The sequence below is a fragment of the Suncus etruscus genome, chromosome 11, assembly GCF_024139225.1.
Source record: "Suncus etruscus isolate mSunEtr1 chromosome 11, mSunEtr1.pri.cur, whole genome shotgun sequence".
Lineage (NCBI taxonomy): Eukaryota > Metazoa > Chordata > Mammalia > Eulipotyphla > Soricidae > Suncus > Suncus etruscus.
Genome location: NC_064858.1, coordinates 39,732,084 through 39,751,247, shown reverse-complemented (window position 1 = coordinate 39,751,247; position 19,164 = coordinate 39,732,084). Strand labels below are relative to the sequence as shown.

The 19,164-nt window shown below is 43.5% G+C and overlaps 1 protein-coding gene and 1 non-coding gene across 2 annotated transcripts in view; both read right to left on the bottom strand.

The window, feature by feature from the left end:
• BPIFC (BPI fold containing family C) overlaps positions 1 to 16,844 on the bottom strand; it is a 40,406-nt gene extending 23,562 nt beyond the window's left edge. The window contains 6 exon segments of the mRNA XM_049783123.1: positions 2,046 to 2,106; positions 5,585 to 5,648; positions 5,776 to 5,931; positions 8,412 to 8,540; positions 12,803 to 12,923; positions 16,721 to 16,844. Of these exon segments, the coding sequence (XP_049639080.1) occupies positions 2,046 to 2,106; positions 5,585 to 5,648; positions 5,776 to 5,931; positions 8,412 to 8,540; positions 12,803 to 12,923; positions 16,721 to 16,844 (655 nt within the window).
• Positions 15,203 to 15,309, bottom strand: LOC126023615 (U6 spliceosomal RNA). Its single transcript, XR_007500725.1, has one exon. It is a non-coding gene; the product is annotated as a U6 spliceosomal RNA (small nuclear RNA).
• Positions 16,845 to 19,164: the final 2,320 nt, after the last annotated feature.

The window sequence follows — 19,164 nt, the reverse complement described above, 5'->3', positions numbered from 1 at the left end:
GGTCTCACAATCTTCACATGACCCAGTGCAACTGCCACCACTTACTGTGGGTTACTGGCTACTGAGGGTTCTCCCTGCTTCCATGCTTTCCCTATTCCTGTCTATTCTTATTTTTGAAAGTGGTTTGTCATTTTTTTTAAAAAAAAATGGAAGGAATGTTTGGAACAGTGTGTTTGGAACTTTATGTGTCAATTATAGAGATGACTGCTACCAAATGTCTAAGTTTCCATTCACTGCTGGACCATTGCTCCTTTCCCATCTTACCTGCCTTCTGTCTACCTGCCACTCTGGTAGTATTATTCTGTTTCCAGAATCGAAGACATTTCTTGTTTCTTTCTATTTGTTTATTTGCTTTGCTTATCTATCTTTCACATATGGGTGAGGTTCCGTGGCATTTGTCCTCTACCATTCATTATTAACAGATAGACATCAGAGTGTTCTCTTTAAAATACAAGTCAGGTCATGTTGGTCTTATGTAGAATATAGGCTGAGAGCTGGCCTTGACAGTGACCTGGAGTCCTCACAATTTGACCTCTGCTCCTACTGCTCCTTTTTCTCTGCTAGCCAGTTCTGTGGCCCCTCAGATCAGGCACTGACCACCCTCTCTGCAGGGTCATGAGGTTGACAATTGAACTCTAAAACATTATTCTTGCAGGCCTAGGAGCTGCTCATTTCCTCTTTCCTTCCTATTCTAACCTAATGACATGTTCTTTAAGTGGTACCTTTCCAAGATCTGCTATTCAGACCATAAATCCTTCCCCAGCTCTTTCCCTGTTTCAGTTGTCTTGTTTGTTTTCTGGTCTACACCCAGAATGCTCAGGGATTATTCTTGACACAGTACTTAGGAGTCACTTCTGGAGGTGCTTGAAGCATCTTGCAGTGCTGGGGATTGAACCTGAGCCTCCCACATGTAAAAACAGGCACACAGCCCTTTGACTTAGCTCCCTGGTATTGCCATGCCATAGTTTTCCTTACATTTTCATTTGGCGTTTATCACTTCCCATTGTTTCTTCTCTCTTCCCTCCTATGAGGGCAGGGGTTTCCAGCCCCTTGATTTAAGGCTGTACCCCTTACCTGGACTGTGCCCCACCGTGGATATGCTCAGTGCATCATCCATGAATGAACAGGTGGAATGGGAGACATTTATGCCAAGTATCATGTGAGCTTAGAAGAGCCAGAGTTGGAGAATAGGCTATCAGGTAAGTTTTCTGTATTGGCAGGGGGTGGGGGAGGGAGAAGTTCTATAACTGGTGGTGCTAAGGACTTAATCTTGACTATACATTCAAAGATCATGCCTGGTAGGACTGGGGTGGAGATGATATGGGGTGCTGGGGTTCAAATTTGGGCTGGCTTCATGCAAAGTAACCATAGTATGAGATATACTATCACTCCACTCTCAGGTAACATTTCTTAGGAGAGACCCTACATATGAGATGAGGGCCAGAGAGATAGCATGGAAGTCTGGCGTTTGCCTTGCATGTAGAAGAGCAGTGGGAGATGAGCTGGAAGGATGGAGTAGTGACCAGGTCAGAGGAGGGACTCATGGCCCTCAGGGCTTAGCACAGTGCTGACTGAGAAAACAGATGTCCCATGGATGGGAGGAAGATGGTGTGTTTTCATGTGGCCAGGACAGTCTGGGTGAAGGCAAGGGGTATAAGGGCAATAGGTAGCAGTCCTCTAGGGTAAAAGCAGAGAAAAGTGCCACCTGGGAGGCAGCATGACTAGAGTTTTCATCCAAGCTCCAGACTTGACCCTTCAGGCAGGGGGTGACCTGGTCAAGGCATGTAGGAATTTGATCATAGGGGTGGGTTTAGTGCAGGAGCAGGAACTGAATGTCTGTCTGATTCTCCAACCTATGCTCTGGAGCCAGCCCTGAACACAGGCCATCTTTTTTCCCACTTCTTGGAAGGCAGAACAGAGAGCCAGAGCCAATGGCCTGGAAAAGCAAGTCTAGAGAGCCTGGAGCAGGATGGTGTGTGTGTGTGGGGGTGAAGGGGGGTTGACAAGAGAGAGAAACTTCAGGAAGAGGCTGTCTCTGAACTCACCCTCCAACATGCTGAGGTTGGCATTCAAGGCTTCCACCTCGCCAGCAACAATGGGACACAGCTGGCCGGGAAAGGAAAGAGGGGAAAAGGCATGTTAGCTCCTTAGATTGACACTTGAGTTCTGACCCTGCCTACAAAGGCCTTCCATTTTAGCAGTCTTCCTTCTGCACACTAAGACTTTCCATGAAGTTAGCTACCACTTCTGGCCTCCAGTTGCCTAGGAAAGGGCAGTATGCCATTTGCTAAACTCAGGGGAGAATTCAGAGTCACCAGGCTTTGTCCAGTGAGACCCAGGGTGAAAAGAGACCTTGGCTCTTCTCTCTGTAATGCTATGGAACATGTGGCCAAGTTTGTGCTGTCCCACTTGCAGAACCTGCTGAGTCTTTACTGACTGTAGAGAGGCCAGCATGTCCTGGGCCACACCAGGCCTTTCAGGGAGTGGTCAGGACCCAGCCCTCCTTCCAGTTTAGCTGGTTTGAGCACCTGTGAGCTCATGTCTGAGGAGAAGCCCTTCTGAAACTGGCCTAGAATCAGACCCAGGAACCCCTTCAGGAAGGAGAAGATTGCCAGCACCCCTGAACTTGCCATGAGCCATGCTAGTATGCTCCAAGCAGAGGCTTAAGGCCTGGCTGCCTGTTTCTTGTATGACCACTTGCCTTTATTCTGTCCTCAGTCTGATCTGCTGCAATCTGGGAACCTTTGCTTTATTTACATCATTAGGGTGTTAGGAGTAGACAGTGAGGTGCTCATGTAGTTCATAATAAGCATTCAGAAAATAAATGCTTTTTTATTTTATTTTATTTTATTTGAGCAGGACCTCCAGGGTTATACTCCCTGGGTGCTCAGGAGGCTGTGGATTGTCAAGAATTGAACCCAGTCCTCCTGCATGTATAGATGTGCTCCAGCCCTTTGGATCTATCTCCCAGGCCTGAGTGGTGGCTGATTTTAGTCCCATATTTTCACTGTAACCTGGGTTTAGTCATGCTTACATTATGTCTGTTTCCAGGTAGGAACTATGGGGCTGACAGAAGTGAGGTGACTCTCCAGGAGTCTCAACCCGGGGCTTTGAAACCTAGTTTTGTGTTACCAGTCAGCAGTGGAAAAGCACATTCTGTTATATTTTCTAGCGTCTGGAGGGAGTTGCAGAAGCAAATGATATCTATGTCTTCTGGAGGTCAGGGCCAAAATACCTAATTTCTTCCTGTCAAAGGCAGGAGCTCCACACTTATTCTGGATAGAGAAATACTGGGTCTACCCTTTCCCAGAAATTGTTTCATCTGCAGTGTCATTGCTCCTTGCAGACAGGCACCGAGCTCTAACATGAGCTGCCCTGAGGTCTCTAAACTCCTGTTAGATACTTGAGAGAAAACTAGAGAGCTCCAGAGTCCTTGGACCAGAATGGCAGTCTCTATGGACAAGCTGCTGAATGTTTCTCTCTCTCATTAAAATTTTAAACTATAAAATCATAACTTATCAAGTTGTTCATAATACCATTGTTTCAGGCATCAAATATTCAGACAACAATCCCACCACCAGTGTGACCTTCCCTCCACTAATGTTCCCAATTCCCCACCCATCCCCAAACCTCCCCCCTTGCAGGCATAAATTTACTTCATATTGTTTGGTACAACATAAAGGCAAATGGAATTATCAAAACTTAGATCAGTGAGTCAATTTGTGATCATTGTTCTCTCTCACAGTGGTGCTTCTAAAGTCATTGTCTGAGGACTTCTTGGGTAGTGGTTGGTGCTCGTTGAGTTTGTGTAATTATTCAAGCTCACTGAGCTTACTGGTCTATGCAACTTTTCCATTAGATTTGCTATGATCCTACTGGGCTGACCTCACTATGAAATTTGGAGATGTCACGGCTACTGCTTCATGTTTCTGAGTTTGATTTCTTCTCTACATCCCTGAGGGACTGACTGCCTGGCAGTGAGAGCTAAGTACCAGAACAGCCCCTTCTATTGGTAAAAAGTCTCCCTGCTTGTCTATTCCTGCTCCTCCCTCTTCTTGCTGCTTTCAAAACATGAGGAAAGAATTCAGAGGAGGTATGGTCAGCTGGGAGAGTCACACAATCAATTCTTTCTTTCTCTTCCTCAAACACTGACTTTCAGAATACCTTGCACCATCTCTGTTATCCAATTATCCACCTTTCTCCCATTCCTCACCTATCCAGTCCTGATCTCGGCTTTAAGGCAATTCAACTCTATATCATTATCTTCATGAGGAACCTCCAGTTTCTCTATATTTACTCTTCCCTTTTCTTGGATCTTCAACAGTTCAAGTTCATACTCATCAAAGTATGCATGGAATCAAGGTCGTTTTACAAGCTAGATTTTTGGCTTTCTTGAAAAAGGCTTTATTCCTCTCTCATGCATGGCCCCCGACATACCCTTTCTAGTGGGTGGTGGTGCATGCAGTAGGGGATCAATAGATTAGTTCTTAAGATGGTTTGCCTGATTCCAGGATCTTTAATACAGAAACATGATACCAACAACAGAGACTGTGTGAAAAATAAAAGTGTGTTGGCACTACATACAATGTCTTGGATTGGATGATCTAGCTTGCCTGGAGCCTAGAGTTGGTCTTGTGCCAGGAAACTTCAGGGGTCGGGTCTCTTTGTATTTAGGCCAAGGTTATTCCTTTCCATGTCCCTCATATTTTTGTGGGCCTATGCAAACAACAATTGCCACTCTAACACCATTTTTACTGTGCTCCTTTGACTCTAATCCTTAAAAAGAACCCACTTAATATTTGAGGTTAACTTAAGCTAATTTGCATGTACATGAAAATGTAGAAAAATACTATGCCTGTAATGTTTAAGGAGTTACGTAAGTTTTATGGCTTTAGATTGCCTTGTGTGCTGTTAAGAAATATTATAATGTGTTACAATCTGGGGACTTCAGGGACAAAGTAATTGTACATGGATTCTGACTTATTTATCTTAATATTTCAAAGTTAAGATATCAGCAAGGGGACTTCTGAGAATTATGTTATGGGTGATTGTCCTTCCACTGTAACTTTACCTTGTCCTCTTTCTTTGCATCTTTGTTCTCATAATGAAAAATAAAAAATTATAAAAAAAAAAAAAGATGGTTTGCCTGCCTTGTGGTAGGCATTTGGGCAAGACAATACTGCTTTAGAAGGAATCTATGTACCTTCCCTGATGTTTCAGAGCATAGAACTTGAGAATCTGTTATAGGTTGCAAAGGAAAGTGCATGTAGAAGAACTTGGGAGTATCTCATGTCCATTAGGTGCCCAATGAAGGTTTGCTAACTGGGAGGAAAGACAAGTCTGTTCTTGATGCTTGATGTTTATGATGTGTTTTATGATGTGATGTCATGTCTAAAAACTTACCATTTCAGAGCCAGAGAGATAGCATGGTGAGTAGGATGTTTGCTTTGTATGTGATCAATTTGAGTTCAATCCCTGACACCACATATGGTCCCCCAAGCATGGCCAGGTATAAACCTTGAGTATCACTGAGTATGGCCCCAAAGCAAAACAAAAAAGGTTTTTGTTTTTAAATAAGACTTACCATTTTATTTAAGTTCTTCAAAATGGGTTTCTCCATGGGTTCAGCAAAGGAATTATACAGAACACTAGGCAACAAAGGAGACAAAAAAAGAACAAAGGAGGGTGTGTGTACTCAGGGCCATAATCTGCAGTTAGAAACCAGAATCTACCTGAGTTTCCAGCCCCAGGGAACCTCTGGTCACACTTGCTCACCTGAGCTCTCCAGAAAATGAGGCATGGGCGTGGCTCACTTGGGCACGGCAGTCCTGGAGCTCCAAGATCGGGTGGCCAAAGTCATTCTGGGTCAGAAGAATGATGCCAGAGAAGAAGACCCCAGAGAGGAACAGATCAGCCCCTCCAAAGTCTTGGCTGTAGAGAGGCAAAGGGCAAGGTTACTTAGGGAGAAAAGCTGGGGATAGAGGGACATGGAGTCTTGGCAGAGTCTGTCATATTCCCTCCTGCAACCTACTGCTAACCTCAGATAGAGGAGGAGGCAAGGAAGGAGACTTCAAGAATTGAATGAGGTGATGATGCCTGAGGAGGGAGGCTCTCTTCCCTCACATGTGCTGGCCCTTATAGTGGTTGAGTTCCACCAGGCATCCTTCATAATAGGATGCTTCCTGTAGTTTTTTTGTTTGTTTGTTTGCTTTTTACTTTTGTCTTGCGTTCACACCTGGCTGTACCTGGCTGTACTCAGGGCTTACTCCTGGCTTTGTATTCAGTGAGGCTTAGAGGACCACATAGGTTTCTGGGGTGGGAATCTGGATGGGCTGTGTACAAGGTCCCTGTACAAGGTCTCCAGCTCCTTGGAATTTTTTTCTGGAGAGAACATACAGATGCAGTTGGGCAACCTGTTCTTTAGGAGGGGCACAGACATGAGAATGGCACTAGTCAGACTGTGAGGAGGTTGAAGTGTGTATGGCACTCATCTCTGTTTCCAGGATTTAGCTCCTGGCCTGATATAAAGTAAACACTCAGTGTATGAGTTATGGGACAGTCAGGAAATGAACAGATGCCTGAATCTATAGTACTTATGGGGAGATGGGGCTTAGCTACTCCTGACTCTGTGCTCAGTGGTTAATCCTGGCAGTGCTTGGGGTGACTGTATGTAATGTTAGGGATTGAACTAGACAACCCCATACAAGGCAAGTGTCTTAAGCTTTGTACTACCTCCCCATTTGATATATGTCCTTTTATTGGGGGGAGGTACTCCTACACTTGGAAGTGCCTAGGATTTACTCCTGGTTCTGTGCTCAGTTATCATTCTTGACTGGGTCTGTGGTACCATATCAGGTGCTGGGTATTGAAGTAAAATCAGTTGCATATAATGCAAATTTCCTACCTATTGTACTATCACACAAAATATATCTTTTCTTAATAGTTTGCTAAACTAGAATTCTTGAGATTGGGGGCCTAACTGATAGCACAGTAATAGGGCATTTGCCTTGCACACAGCCGATTTGGAATGAACCTGGGCTTAATCCTCAGCATCGCATATGGTCCCCTGAGACTGCCAAGAGAAATTTCTGAGCATAAAGCCAGGAGTAACTCCTGAGCACTGCCTGTTGTGACCCCAACACAGCCCCCCATAAAATGAATTCTTAAGATTGGAATTATAGGGAGTTCTCAGTACTCCCTATAAATGGACATGTCTCACTAAATGCTGGTTGAATGATGTAGTGGATGAGTGAATAACTGAGTTATCCTGGTGCACTCAAAGAGCTGGATTATAGCCTTGTCAGGGACTTGTTCAAAGCTGGTGGTCTGAAGTAAACCTTGTATTTATCAGCAGAGATACAAGGGCCTTTGTTAAGAGAAGAACTGGCTTCAAACTCACTATCCTTCTCCAACCCATGATAAGGTATGACAGCTACATTTCCTGCCAGTTATCTCTATGGATGGGGAAGGATACTGGATGATAAGTTTAAGATCAAATAGTAACTCAGGTTTTAAAATATTAAGCACAGGTTATTTCCCCCCAAACCAGGGACTTCTAGCTTTTAAGAAATCTTAGATGAAATGCAAAGACTGAGCTCCATCCATTTGAGCTATCTCCCTTTCTGGACCTAGTTGTCACTTTTTTTTTTTTATTTCTCTTCAGTTGGCAATTTGATAAGTTGCTTTTTATATAATGAAAGGTTGTTTTCAGCCCCATCCCTTTTTTTCTTCCCTTGATCCTAGAAGAGATATCCTAGGTAAAGATATCGAGATAGATTGTTTTAATTTGGGGGGGGGGGAACACCCGTTTGATGCTCAGTGGTTACTCCTGGCTAAGCGCTCAGAAATTGCCCCTGGCTTGGGAGGACCATATAGGACGCCAGGGGATCGAACCTCGGTCCTTCCTTGGCTAGCACTTGCAAGGCAGACACCTTACATCTAGCGCCACCTCGCCAGCCCCTGAGATAGATTGTTAATAAGTGAGCGAGGTCAAAGAGATTGTACATGACAGACACTTGCCTTACATGTAGCCAACATGCTACATGGCATGTTACAAGAACCAACTCCAGTTCAATCCTTAGCACTGTGTAAAGTTCCCTGAGCACAGACCCATGAGTAGCCCCTGTGTACTTCTGTGTGGGGCCCCCAAAGCTAAACAACAACAGAAACCAAAAGGGAGGAAAGAAGCCCCAGGTAAAGAACAGATTGTCAGATTGTAAGGCCAGGGGAGACATCAAAGGGCTGCTCCGGTGTGTTCAATCCAAGGCCCTGCAAGGAGCCCTTAGGACAGAGGCACAGCAAGGCACCCCAAGAAATATATATTAAATAGTGAGTGAATTTACTCACAATTGGTTTGGGCTTCACCCCCATGCCCACCCATACCACCAACTGCATGTCAGTGGGGTACTCACAAGAGTGGAGACTTGAATTCCCAGTCGGTGCTGATGTTGGCAGTGCCATGGTTGGTCAGGGCTTTGATGCCCACTCCGGGCACAAAGGTCAGTGAAGTGTTTGGAAATGAAATATCATTGACTGATATACTGTAAGATAAGAAAAAGGGATTAGTGCAAACTAAAGAGGCAGAAACCAGAGACAGTTCTAGAATTCCCTCCAGGAGGCTCCTTGGTGCTGCCTTCATTTCTCAGTCAGTGCTAGAAAGCCTCTTGCATCTCTTCCTGCCCCCATGGTCCTCCAGGTAAGATAGTAAGAGAGCTCAGAAATAAATCTGCAAGAGCTGGAGAGAAGGCTCAGAGGGTCAAAGCACATACATGCTTTGCGCTGGGTTGGGTCCCCGGCACCACATGGAACACAGAACAGCGCAGTTAGGTATGGCAAAACAAACATACATTAAAAACAAGTCTTTTGCTCACTCTCCTTCCCTCCTTCCCTCCCTCGTTCCTTCACTTCACTTCCTCCGTCTCTCCCTTCCCTCCCTCCCTCACTTCCCTCCCTCCCTCCCTCCCTCCTCCCTCCTCCTTCCTTCCTTCCTTCCTTCCTTCCTTCCTTCCTTCCTTCCTTCCTTCCTTCCTTCCTTCCTTCCTTCCTTCCTTCCTTCTCTTCCTTCCTTCCTTCCTCCTCCTTCCTTCCTTCCTTCCTTCCTTCCTTCCTTCCTTCCTTCCTTCCTTCCTTCCTTCCTTCCTTCCTTCCTTCCTCCTTCCTCTCTTTCTCTCTTCATCTTTCTTTCTTTCTTTCTTTTCTTTCTTTTCTTCTCTTTTCTTTCTTTCTTTCTTTCTTCTTTCTTTCTTCTTTCTTTCTTTTCTTCTTTCTTTCTTTCTTTTCTTTCTTTCTTTCTCTTCTTTCTTTCTTTCTTTCTTTCTTTCTTTCTTTCTTTCTTTTCTTTTCTTTTCTTTCTTTCTTTCTTTCTTTCTTTCTTTCTCTTCTCTTTCTTTTCTTTCTCTTCTCTTTCTTTCTTTCTTTCTTTCTTTTTCTTTCTTTCTTCTCTTTTCTTTCTTCTTTCTTTCTTTCTTTCTTTTTCTTTCTTCTTTCTTTCTTTCTTTCTTTCTTTCTTTCTTTCTTTTCTTTCTTTCTTTTTCTTTCTTTCTTTCTCTTCTTTCTTTCTTTCTTTCTTTCTCTTCTTTCTTTCTTTCTTTCTCTCTCCTCTTCTCTTTCTTTCTTTCTTTCTTCTTCTTTCTTTCTTCTTTTTCTTTTCTCTTTCTTTCCTTATACTTGATGATGCTCAGGGATTACTTCTGGCTCTGTATTCAGAATCACTCCTTGTAGTGCTTAGGACCATATGTGTACCGGGATTCATGTGGGATTGGCTGTGTTCAAGTCACATGCCTTAAATCCTGTACTATCTTTTAGCTCAGATCATTGAATTTTTTCCTTTATAGACAAAAGAGGTACAACATCATCCAATATCATTTCCCCCTTCAATTTTACAGTGTTTCTCATAAGGTAGAGTTATTACTATTTTCGTTGAGGTACATAGACAACCATTTTGTAGAGGATTAGTAAAGATTTAGCAAACATGGCAACTAGCAGTTGAAACATCATTGGAACATCTCAGGGTGTCTTTTTAATTCCAACTACTCCATGTGCTCAGTATATTCCCTATTGGAGAAACTTATTTTAGAGACTGAACTTCTTAAATGTTCTTTGAGCAGTTAAGCAGAAAAGCAGGAGGCAGAAGGTTGTAGTTCTCAAACTATATAGTCACATGTAGTATGCTCAAATATTACCAACTCTCTGCCAGGCACTATGACACATACTTTATATGCATTAACTAGTTTGAACCCTCCTCATAATCCCAAGATGACAGTGCTATTTTTTTAATTTACATGTCAGAGACAAGAAGATAAGGAACTTGGTTGGAGTCAGTGTAAGTCATAGAACCGGAAGTAGCACTCTCCTCAGTCGATCTCAGGCCATATTCTTTTTTTTGTTTGTTTGTTTTGTTTTTGGGTCACACCTGGCAGCACTCAAGGGTTACTCCTGGCTCTACACTCAGAAATTGCCCCTGGCAAACACGGGGGACCATATAGGATGCTGGGATTCGAACCACTGTCCTTTTGCAGGCAAGGCAAATGCCTTACCTCCATGCTATCTCTCCGGCCCCAGACCATATTCTTTTTTTATTTTTAATCCAGTCAAATTGAGCAGTGGGGAGGGTGTTATATACCAACTTTTGTGATACTAACGTAAATAAGTTCTGATAAACCACTCCCATCAGACCAGCCAAGACCATATTCTTAACACTAGGCAGTGCCTACTACATTCTCTTAGCATTATTTATAGGGCACTTGACTTGAAGCTAAATTTGGTTCATGTTGGCTGCATACTCTGGTAGGGGGAAAGACAAAACGAGATAATATGTGTAGAATTGTGGCTCAATGGAGAGACACTCTTAGAAGATTTGGAAAATTTCAAGAGCATAAATATGGTAAGAAAGGGATGGTTATGATTTCTTCCTTTCAGCATTGCTTATGCCTGGGATCACAGAGCATATAGTAGGTGCTCAATACATTCTTGTGAAATGGCTGACTTAATGATTAAACATCTGCCAATAACCTGCCTCAGATTCTTCCACTATTATCACCCATCCTTCCTAAATCTTAGTTTTCTAGTTTATTTTCCTGGACAGCCTAAAATTCATGCTTCCAAAGGGTTAAAGGAGAGAGGAATTAACTCTGGGATGATGAGGCACTGGGACCAATCATGAGCTACAGAGACTACCTTTTACGTGTGTGACTCTCACCTAGCCTCTAAGAGTGAGCTCAGGGTGAATAAAGACCTCCTCCTTGCGCACGCAGGGCAGTGCCTCTTGATTTTTGTGACAATAGTGGTGGTATTTCTTTTTCACTCTCTGAAAATCTATTTCTTGCTTAAATACCCTGAATTTGTTCAGAATTACAAAGTTGTCTAACTAGACAGAAAATTTCTCAGTCTCAAATACTGGGGTCAGTGTCAAAGTTCAGGCCATTATTATCAACAGAATATTGTTAAAAAGTTTCAGGAACAGGGGCCCAAGAGATAGCATGGAGGTAGGGAGTTTGCCTTGCATGCAGAAGGACGATGGTTTGAATCCCAGCATCCCATATGGTCTCCCGAGCCTGCCAGGAGCGATTTCTGAGCGTACAGCCAGGAGTAACCCCTGAGCACTGCCAGGTGTGACCACAACAAACAGCAACAACAACAACAACAACAATAACAAATGTATTCAAGACCAATTTTCTGGAAGACACTAAACTCAGGTTCAAAAGCCTCTTGACCGATGACCCTTACTACCTTCCAGGACCTGAAACACATATTTGAGATTGTGTCTATAAGGCAGCATTTTAAGCATAAAAGAAGGCAAAAACAAAAAGATCTGAGAAGACTGGGCCCAGGGGTCTCATGAACTGAGGGGGCTTGTCATAGGTTCCCTCCACTGTTTTTTTTTTTTCCCTTTAGTTTGTAAGACGAAAACCCACCCCGTTACATCTAGTGCACTGTAATTTTCTGTACTATTCACTAAATTTTATTTCTAAATCCATGCAACCTTCAAATATTGGACAGTGTAAATAATCTGATTAGAGGGGCTATTCCTTTGCTCTCACAGCAATATCCTTTTGCTGCCAGTAGGGATTGTTGTATGTATGTGTGTGTTGTGTGTTTGTCACAAATACAGAAAGTTGTGGCTTCAGAAGTTATATTTAACTTCTGAAGGAAACTGCTAAGCATGAGGGCCAAGGGAAGATACTTCCATTGCTCAGAGAAGGAGGGAAGGTCTAGTTAGTGGGAGAAAAAAAGGCTGCATGCTCTGTGGTTCATTGAGTAGTCTCTGAATTCCTGAATAATAGTAAGGGTAGATCTAGGAGACCAGGTTGAGTGGGTAGAGCATAGGCTATAAATGTGATCCCACAGCACTGTCAGGATTAACTAACCAGACTAACACACACAAGTTTTGATGGGAACAAATTTGTATTTTGAGTCTGAGTTTAAAACTCTGCATGTCAATATATAGGGGATGCTGTAACAATGGAATAACTAATGTCATTTGGCATTGGTAGGGCAAAGTGACTGTAGCTGAACTGAATTGGATTCATCTGTGTTGAATTAGATCCCTCATATTAGGAACAACACAGGAAATGGAAATTCTCATCAGAGGAGCCTGATGCCTACAACTAGCAAAATGCCACTTTCTTGTCCCCAGGAGGACTCCCTTCTTGGGGTATGCATCAAGGAAGTTTCTCATCACATGTTGCTGAGATTCTGTTATGCTGATCACGGAGATCCACCAGAACACAGAGAGGCATATCCACAAACCTGGGATCTTAAATAATTTCACAGCTGGAAACATGCTTGTCTGTTTTTGACTCACTTTGAAAATTTGTAGTCCACATAATCAACCTTCAGAAAATCCAGTGATTCTGAGCCTTTTAAGTCTGGAATGTGTCTTTCTTCGAGCATTTGCTTAATCATCTCCAGTCCAACTTGGGCACCTGAGAAGAAACCAAAAACAGAATATCTTGATGCTTATTAACATGATAGCATGGACCATGCAAGGAGACGTCCTTGTTCTTAGAGAAGAGCAACCTGAGAAGTGGGTTCAACTGCCTCTGTTTACAGCTCAAGACTCTGGTCTTTGGAGATGCAGAGGAATTTGCCCATGAAAGGCATGAGATATATTTTTTATGTGGCTAGAATGAAAGAATGTCCTTATGGGACAGCATTTTTGGAAAAGAACAGAATAATCTTATTATCCACATTTTCCAGAGAACAAAAGTGAGTGAGGAGACTGATTTGGGACTTGCTTGATCGTGTGTTGGGTAGGGCACTTGCTTTGCACATGGCTGATCTTTTCAATCTCCAGCATCCCTTATGGTCTCCAAACCCCTCCAGGAGTAATCCATGAGCATCCAAAAATTAAACTAAAGGAAATCCAAGGAGGTTAATTTTTTGCCCAAGCTACCCAGTTGAGATTGAGGGACCCAAATGTCAAATCAAGACAATCTTGTGGAGAATAAATTCATGCCTGACCCACAGACCCAGAGATTCTTCTCACATTCTCCTCCTATCACCCCTTCCAGATTTTTTGTTTGTTTTAGGGTCATACTGCATTGTGCTCAAAGCTTAAACCTGGGTGGCTTAGGGAAACAGATAAGGTTCTAGGAAATTAAACCTTGGTCAGCCATGTGCAAGACAAGTTCCCAACCTGCTGTTACATTGCTCTGACCTTGTTCTCTTCTGATTTTTAAGTTCAGGAACTTCTGATCTAAGATCCATGGACTGTTCTGAACTCTTGAACCCTCTGAGAATTTAATGAAAGACTATGAAAAGTGTGTGTGTGTGTGTGTGCGCACACACACATTTATCATCCGTTAGCATAAAGGGTTCACATTTTCATCAGATCCTCCAAGCTTCCCATCTCCCTAATTAAGTTAGTAATCACTCTTTTTTTGTTGAATTCTGAAATAACCCCATCAAGATGGCAGCACCACAGAACACAGTTTCTTTGAATTTGTGGAGAAAAAGGATCCTTTTCCAATGAAAGATCTTAAATCTTGAACACAGAAGTGGAGAGACTGCTGCACTTCAATGTTCTCAAGGTGGATACTTTGTTTTTGCCCTTCACTGTGCAGCCTAAACATCTTTACCCATTTGATTGCTCCTAGAGATGAGGGAGGGCAGAGTTGATGCACTGTCCTCATTTGTGACTGTAAAGACTGACTGTTAAAGTGTAGAGGTGGAACCAAAGATCCTACCAAAGCACTTAGGTCAGAATTCCAACATTGCAACTGTCTAGTATATTACTTGTAAGCTATAAACAATCTCTTCCCTCATCTGCAATAGCATGTTTAGTAATCATACAAAAGTCTGTACAAGTAAGATAGTGACATTAACCATTATTTGTTGGACAATAGTCATTGAGGCTGGAGAGATACTATAGCAGGTAAGCTGCTTGCCTTGTATGCAACCAACCCAGGTTAGATCTCCAGTATCTCCCTCCAAGCACCTCCAGGAGTGATTCCAGGATTAATCCTTGGGCATCAACTCAAGTATGGGTGTTGCTTCCAAACAAAATGAAAAATTATTGTTTCATATCAGGTATTTCCTAGAATAACTCTATGGACAAAGATTCTTACCATGAGTTCCATTTTACTAAATATCTATCAATCATATATACATATATAAAACTTTTTTTTTCAGAGAAGATGTGGGGGGAACAGGGGTGGGGAAATAGCACAGCAGGTAAAGTGTTTACTTTGCTCAAGGCTGTCCCCCGTCTTACTCTTGGTACCCTTATAATCCCAAGTATCCCTAGGGGTACTCTTTACTGATGATGACAGAGCTGCAAAAGTTCCTGAGCACCACAAAGTATGGACCAAACTATCTCCCCACCACACATATAAAGATATAGAGCAGAAATAAAAGTATGAGTGAAATTAAAAAGTTGTGATTTTTTATTGTTTATATGTGCCAGGACTGTGCTCACTACATAGATTTCTTCATCTATTTCTACATCTCTTTACCTATTTTGGGGGTACTGTATCCTTCCTCCTCCCTCCCTCCCTCCCCCTCCCTCCCTCCCTCCCTCCCTATCTCCCTCCCTCCCTCTCTCCCTCCCTCCCTCCCTCCCTCCCTCCCTCCTCCCTCCTTCCTTCCTTCCTTCCTTCCTTCCTTCCTTCCTTCCTTCCTTCCTTCCTTCCTTCCTTCCTTCCTTCCTTCCTTCCTTCCTTCCTTCCTTCCTTCCTTCCTTCCTTCCTTCCTTTCTTCCTTTTTTTTTCTGGAATGCTTCACGAATTTGCATGTCATCCTTGCTCAGAGGCCATGCTAATCTTCTCTGTATCATTCCAATTTTAGTATATGTGCTGCCAAAGCGAGCACCCTCCCTTCCTTTCTTTCTTCCTCCCTCCCTCCTCCCTCCTTTCTCCTACCTTCCTCCTCCCTCCCTCCTCCTTCCTTCCTCCCTCCCTTCTCCTTCCTTCCTTCCTCCTTCCCCCCTCCTCCTTCCTCCCTCCCTCCCTCTCCCTTTCTCCTCCCTCCCTCTTTCCTTTTCTCTTCTCTCCCTCCTTCCTCTCTACTTCCTCCCTCCCTCCTTCCTTTCTCATTCTCTTCTTCCTCCCTCCCTTCCTTCCACCTCCCTCCCTCCTTCCCTCCCTCCCTTCCTTCTTTCCTTCCTTCCTTCCTTCCTTCCTTCCTTCCTTCCTTCCTTCCTTCCTTCCTTCCTTCCTTCCTTCTCTTCCTTCCACCTCCCTCCCTCCCTCCCTCCCTTTCTCCCTCCCTCTCTCCCTCCCTCCCTCCCTCCCTCCCTCTCTCCCTCCCTCCCTCCCTCCCTCCCTCCCTTCCTTCCTTCCTTCCTTCCTTCCTTCCTTCCTTTCCTTCCTTCCTTCCTCCCTCCCTCCCTCCCTTCCTTCCTTCCTTCCTTCCTTCCTTCCTTCCTTCCTTCCTTCCTTCCTTCCTTCCTTCCTTCCTTCCTTCCTTCCTTCCGTTGACATATTTCTTGGTTGCATTTAGGTAGTTTTTAGATGGCAGTGCTTTGGTTGCCTGCTTTAGTTAAAAAGGTACTTACCAGGTGACTTCAGCTAAATTCAGACAATGAGTTCATATACTTTTATTTTTATAATTTGCTTCCTCTATTTGATATGTGCCAACTCAACTTAGCCCAAGGAAAACCTCCATTTAATATTTTCCTCTCTCTTGTATTTCTAAACACCTCTTAACCTGTCAGCAACCCAGAGACCTTTGTATCTAGATTGTTATGAAACCTTTCAAGAAAATTCATAATTATTACCTACATTAAAATGCACACATAGTATTAGGAGATTGTGAATTTCTTTAAAAAATCAACCTCCTTCTGAAGCTCTATGTTTTTTGTATGTTTTATTTTTAGGGGTTTGGGCCACATCCAGGAATACACAGGGCTTATTCCCGGCTTATGTTCAGGAGACCACATGCAGTGCCAGGAATTTAACCATAAACAAGGTAAGTGCCATAACCCCTGTGCTATCTTTTTGGCCCTGCTATATTTTCTTTTATTCACAACTTTTATTTTCTACAGCGTTGAGTGCTTTTTCCTTTAGAGGAGAGGCCTGTGTGAGTGCAGGCTTGAGGGATGGAGAGGGGAGTCTGAGCCTGTAGCTGGATGTTCCTTCTACAAAGCTGTTAGAAGACTCTAGTCATGCTTGCCCACTGCAGCCCTTCCAACAGCATTTCTCTTAGTCAGGAGCCAACAGGAGTTTCTGGGTTTGGGCCAGACTGCCTGCTGCTGTCTAGCTTCTGAAAACATTCAACTCACCATAGTCCAGTGCCCGCTGAGTAACCCGGGCCTTGATTCCAGGGTAAACAGCTTCAGAAGAGGAGCTGCAGACATTCCACAAGAGGAAACATCCCCAGAGCACTGGGATTGTCTTGGCATGCATCTGTAACAATTAACATCATGGTTCCTTTAATAGTCATGCTTTTCTCATTGGTGTCTTTCATCTAACATGTCTAGGTTCTCTTATTTTCAGTTTTCACATCCAGAATTCAATTGGTTCATCCACCCACCCACCCACTACCAACCCATCATTTATGAAACACAAGAGAACATGTTTTAGGAGCCGAGGCTGGAATTATGAGAATATAAACTCATGACTACAGACTTCTGCTTCCCATAGACTAGTGGAGAAGTCACACACAGGTACAGCTGATTGCAAAACATAACGTAATGTAAAAAGCCTTGTAGTAAAATGATGCAACAATTGGAAAAAGCCTGGGAATGGTCCTTGGTGAGGGGGTGATACTTGATAGTTCTACAACAGGTGAGTGGGTGGTTTAGAAAAGTGATTTCAGGGAGCAGAGAAATAGCACAGCAGGTGTACAGCAAGGCTCTTGCCTTGCACACAGTTCACCTGAATATGATTCCTGATATCCCATATGGTCTCCTGAGCACCTCCAGGAGTAATTACTGAGTGTAGAAGTAATCTATGAGCACTGTCAAGTGTGTCCCCCAAACAAATTAAAGAAACAAAAAAGAAAGGTGATTTTAGTGAGATGTGAGGCTACCCATAGCCTGGAGACCCTTGATGATTCATTTCTCTTTGCCTACAGAAGAGGGTTAAAGTTCTTAGTATGGGAATTGCAGACTTTTACAATATTCTTCCTTTTAGTTTTAGGATCTGGCTTAATCCTGAATCTGTGCTCAGGGATCACTTCTGAAGGGGCTTTGGGAACCATATGCAGTTCTGCCTTACCTACTGTACTATCTCTCTGGCACCTTTTTACAAACATCTTTCCTGTTACCTTGTCCTTTCCTTTTCCATCCAAGTGTTAGTGCTGAGTCAGTCACCAAAAGACTTTGCTAGTCCCACCGTTGCCAGTTTCTCCACAAAGGAGGACTAACTGAGGTAATCTTCCAATGTAAATATGTGCGCACCTTCTCTTTTCTTTCTTTTCCTTCCCTTCTTTCTTTTCTTTCCTCCTACACCTGGCAACACTCAGGGCTTACTCCTGGCTCTGCACTCATAACATTCTTGGCAGGCTTGGTGTTCCAAATGACATGCCAAAGATTGAATTTGGGTCAGCTGTGTGTAAGGCAAATGCCCTGCCTACTGTGCTATAACTCTGACCCCTGTACCTTCTCTCTCTGCCGCTGCACCCTCTCCTCTGAATCCCATGATCCCTGGCACCTGTGTTCCCTGGAGCTAGCTTTCTGACCCTTTTGTAACAGTGTCCCTCAAGTACAGGGTTCACCACTTTTTCTCCATACCTCTGCCACGTTTCTCCCTTACTTAGCCTCCATCAGAGCATGACACCTAAGGGGCTGCCATACTCCCGTGCCTGCTCTTTCTCCACTACCCTCAGCTTGTGTCACTGCTCATAGGGCCTGCAGTTGAACAGCCTCCTGATGACTCTCTTGTTCCATCTAGATCTTTTCCACCTCACAGCCAGGGTTGAGCCTTTTAAAACTAGAGTCAGGGTACCAAAGAGATAGGACAGGGATAATGCATTTGCCCTGCATGTGGTGAACAGCAGCTTAATATAGTCCCCAAGTACCTTCAGGAGTGACCCTGCACAGAGTCAGGAATAAGCACTGAACACCACTGGTTATGGCACACCTTCCTCCACCCCAGTAAAAAACATTAAAAAAAAAAACACACTCTGCAAAGTAAGTGTGAGCCAGATCCCTTGTGCCGCCCATATGTGCCAAGCTTGGTGCTGCCAGCTTAACTCTCTAGACTCCTACTTCTAGACTCCTACCTACCAATCATTTACAATTAAAAGATGTACAAGAAAATAAGGCATGTGTAAATGAATAAATGTTTTGGTGGGGGTAACTAAATACACCCATAGTTCTCAGGGGTGCTTCTGGCCTGATACAGACAACTAGGGAGTCCTGAGGAGAAAACCCAAGCTTCCTGAAAGCAAAGTATGTGTTCCTTGAGAAACCTCAGTAGTCTATAAACTCACTTTTTGGAATTCTATCTGGGAAGAAAATGAGCTCAACTTAGAAAAATCAGAATGATTTAAGGGCTGGAAAGAGAGAACAGTGGATAAGGCAATTGCCTTGTATTTGGATGATCCAAGTTCAATTCCTGACACCAGATATGGTCCCCCTGCTAGGAGTATCCCTGAACACAGAGTCAGGAATAAATCCTGAGCACAGTGAAGTTTGTTCAAAGCAAACCCCACACAAAAGAAATAATAAATGGGTTTGCTATGGAGGCAGATAGGTTAGCACAGGGGTGAGGCATATCCTCA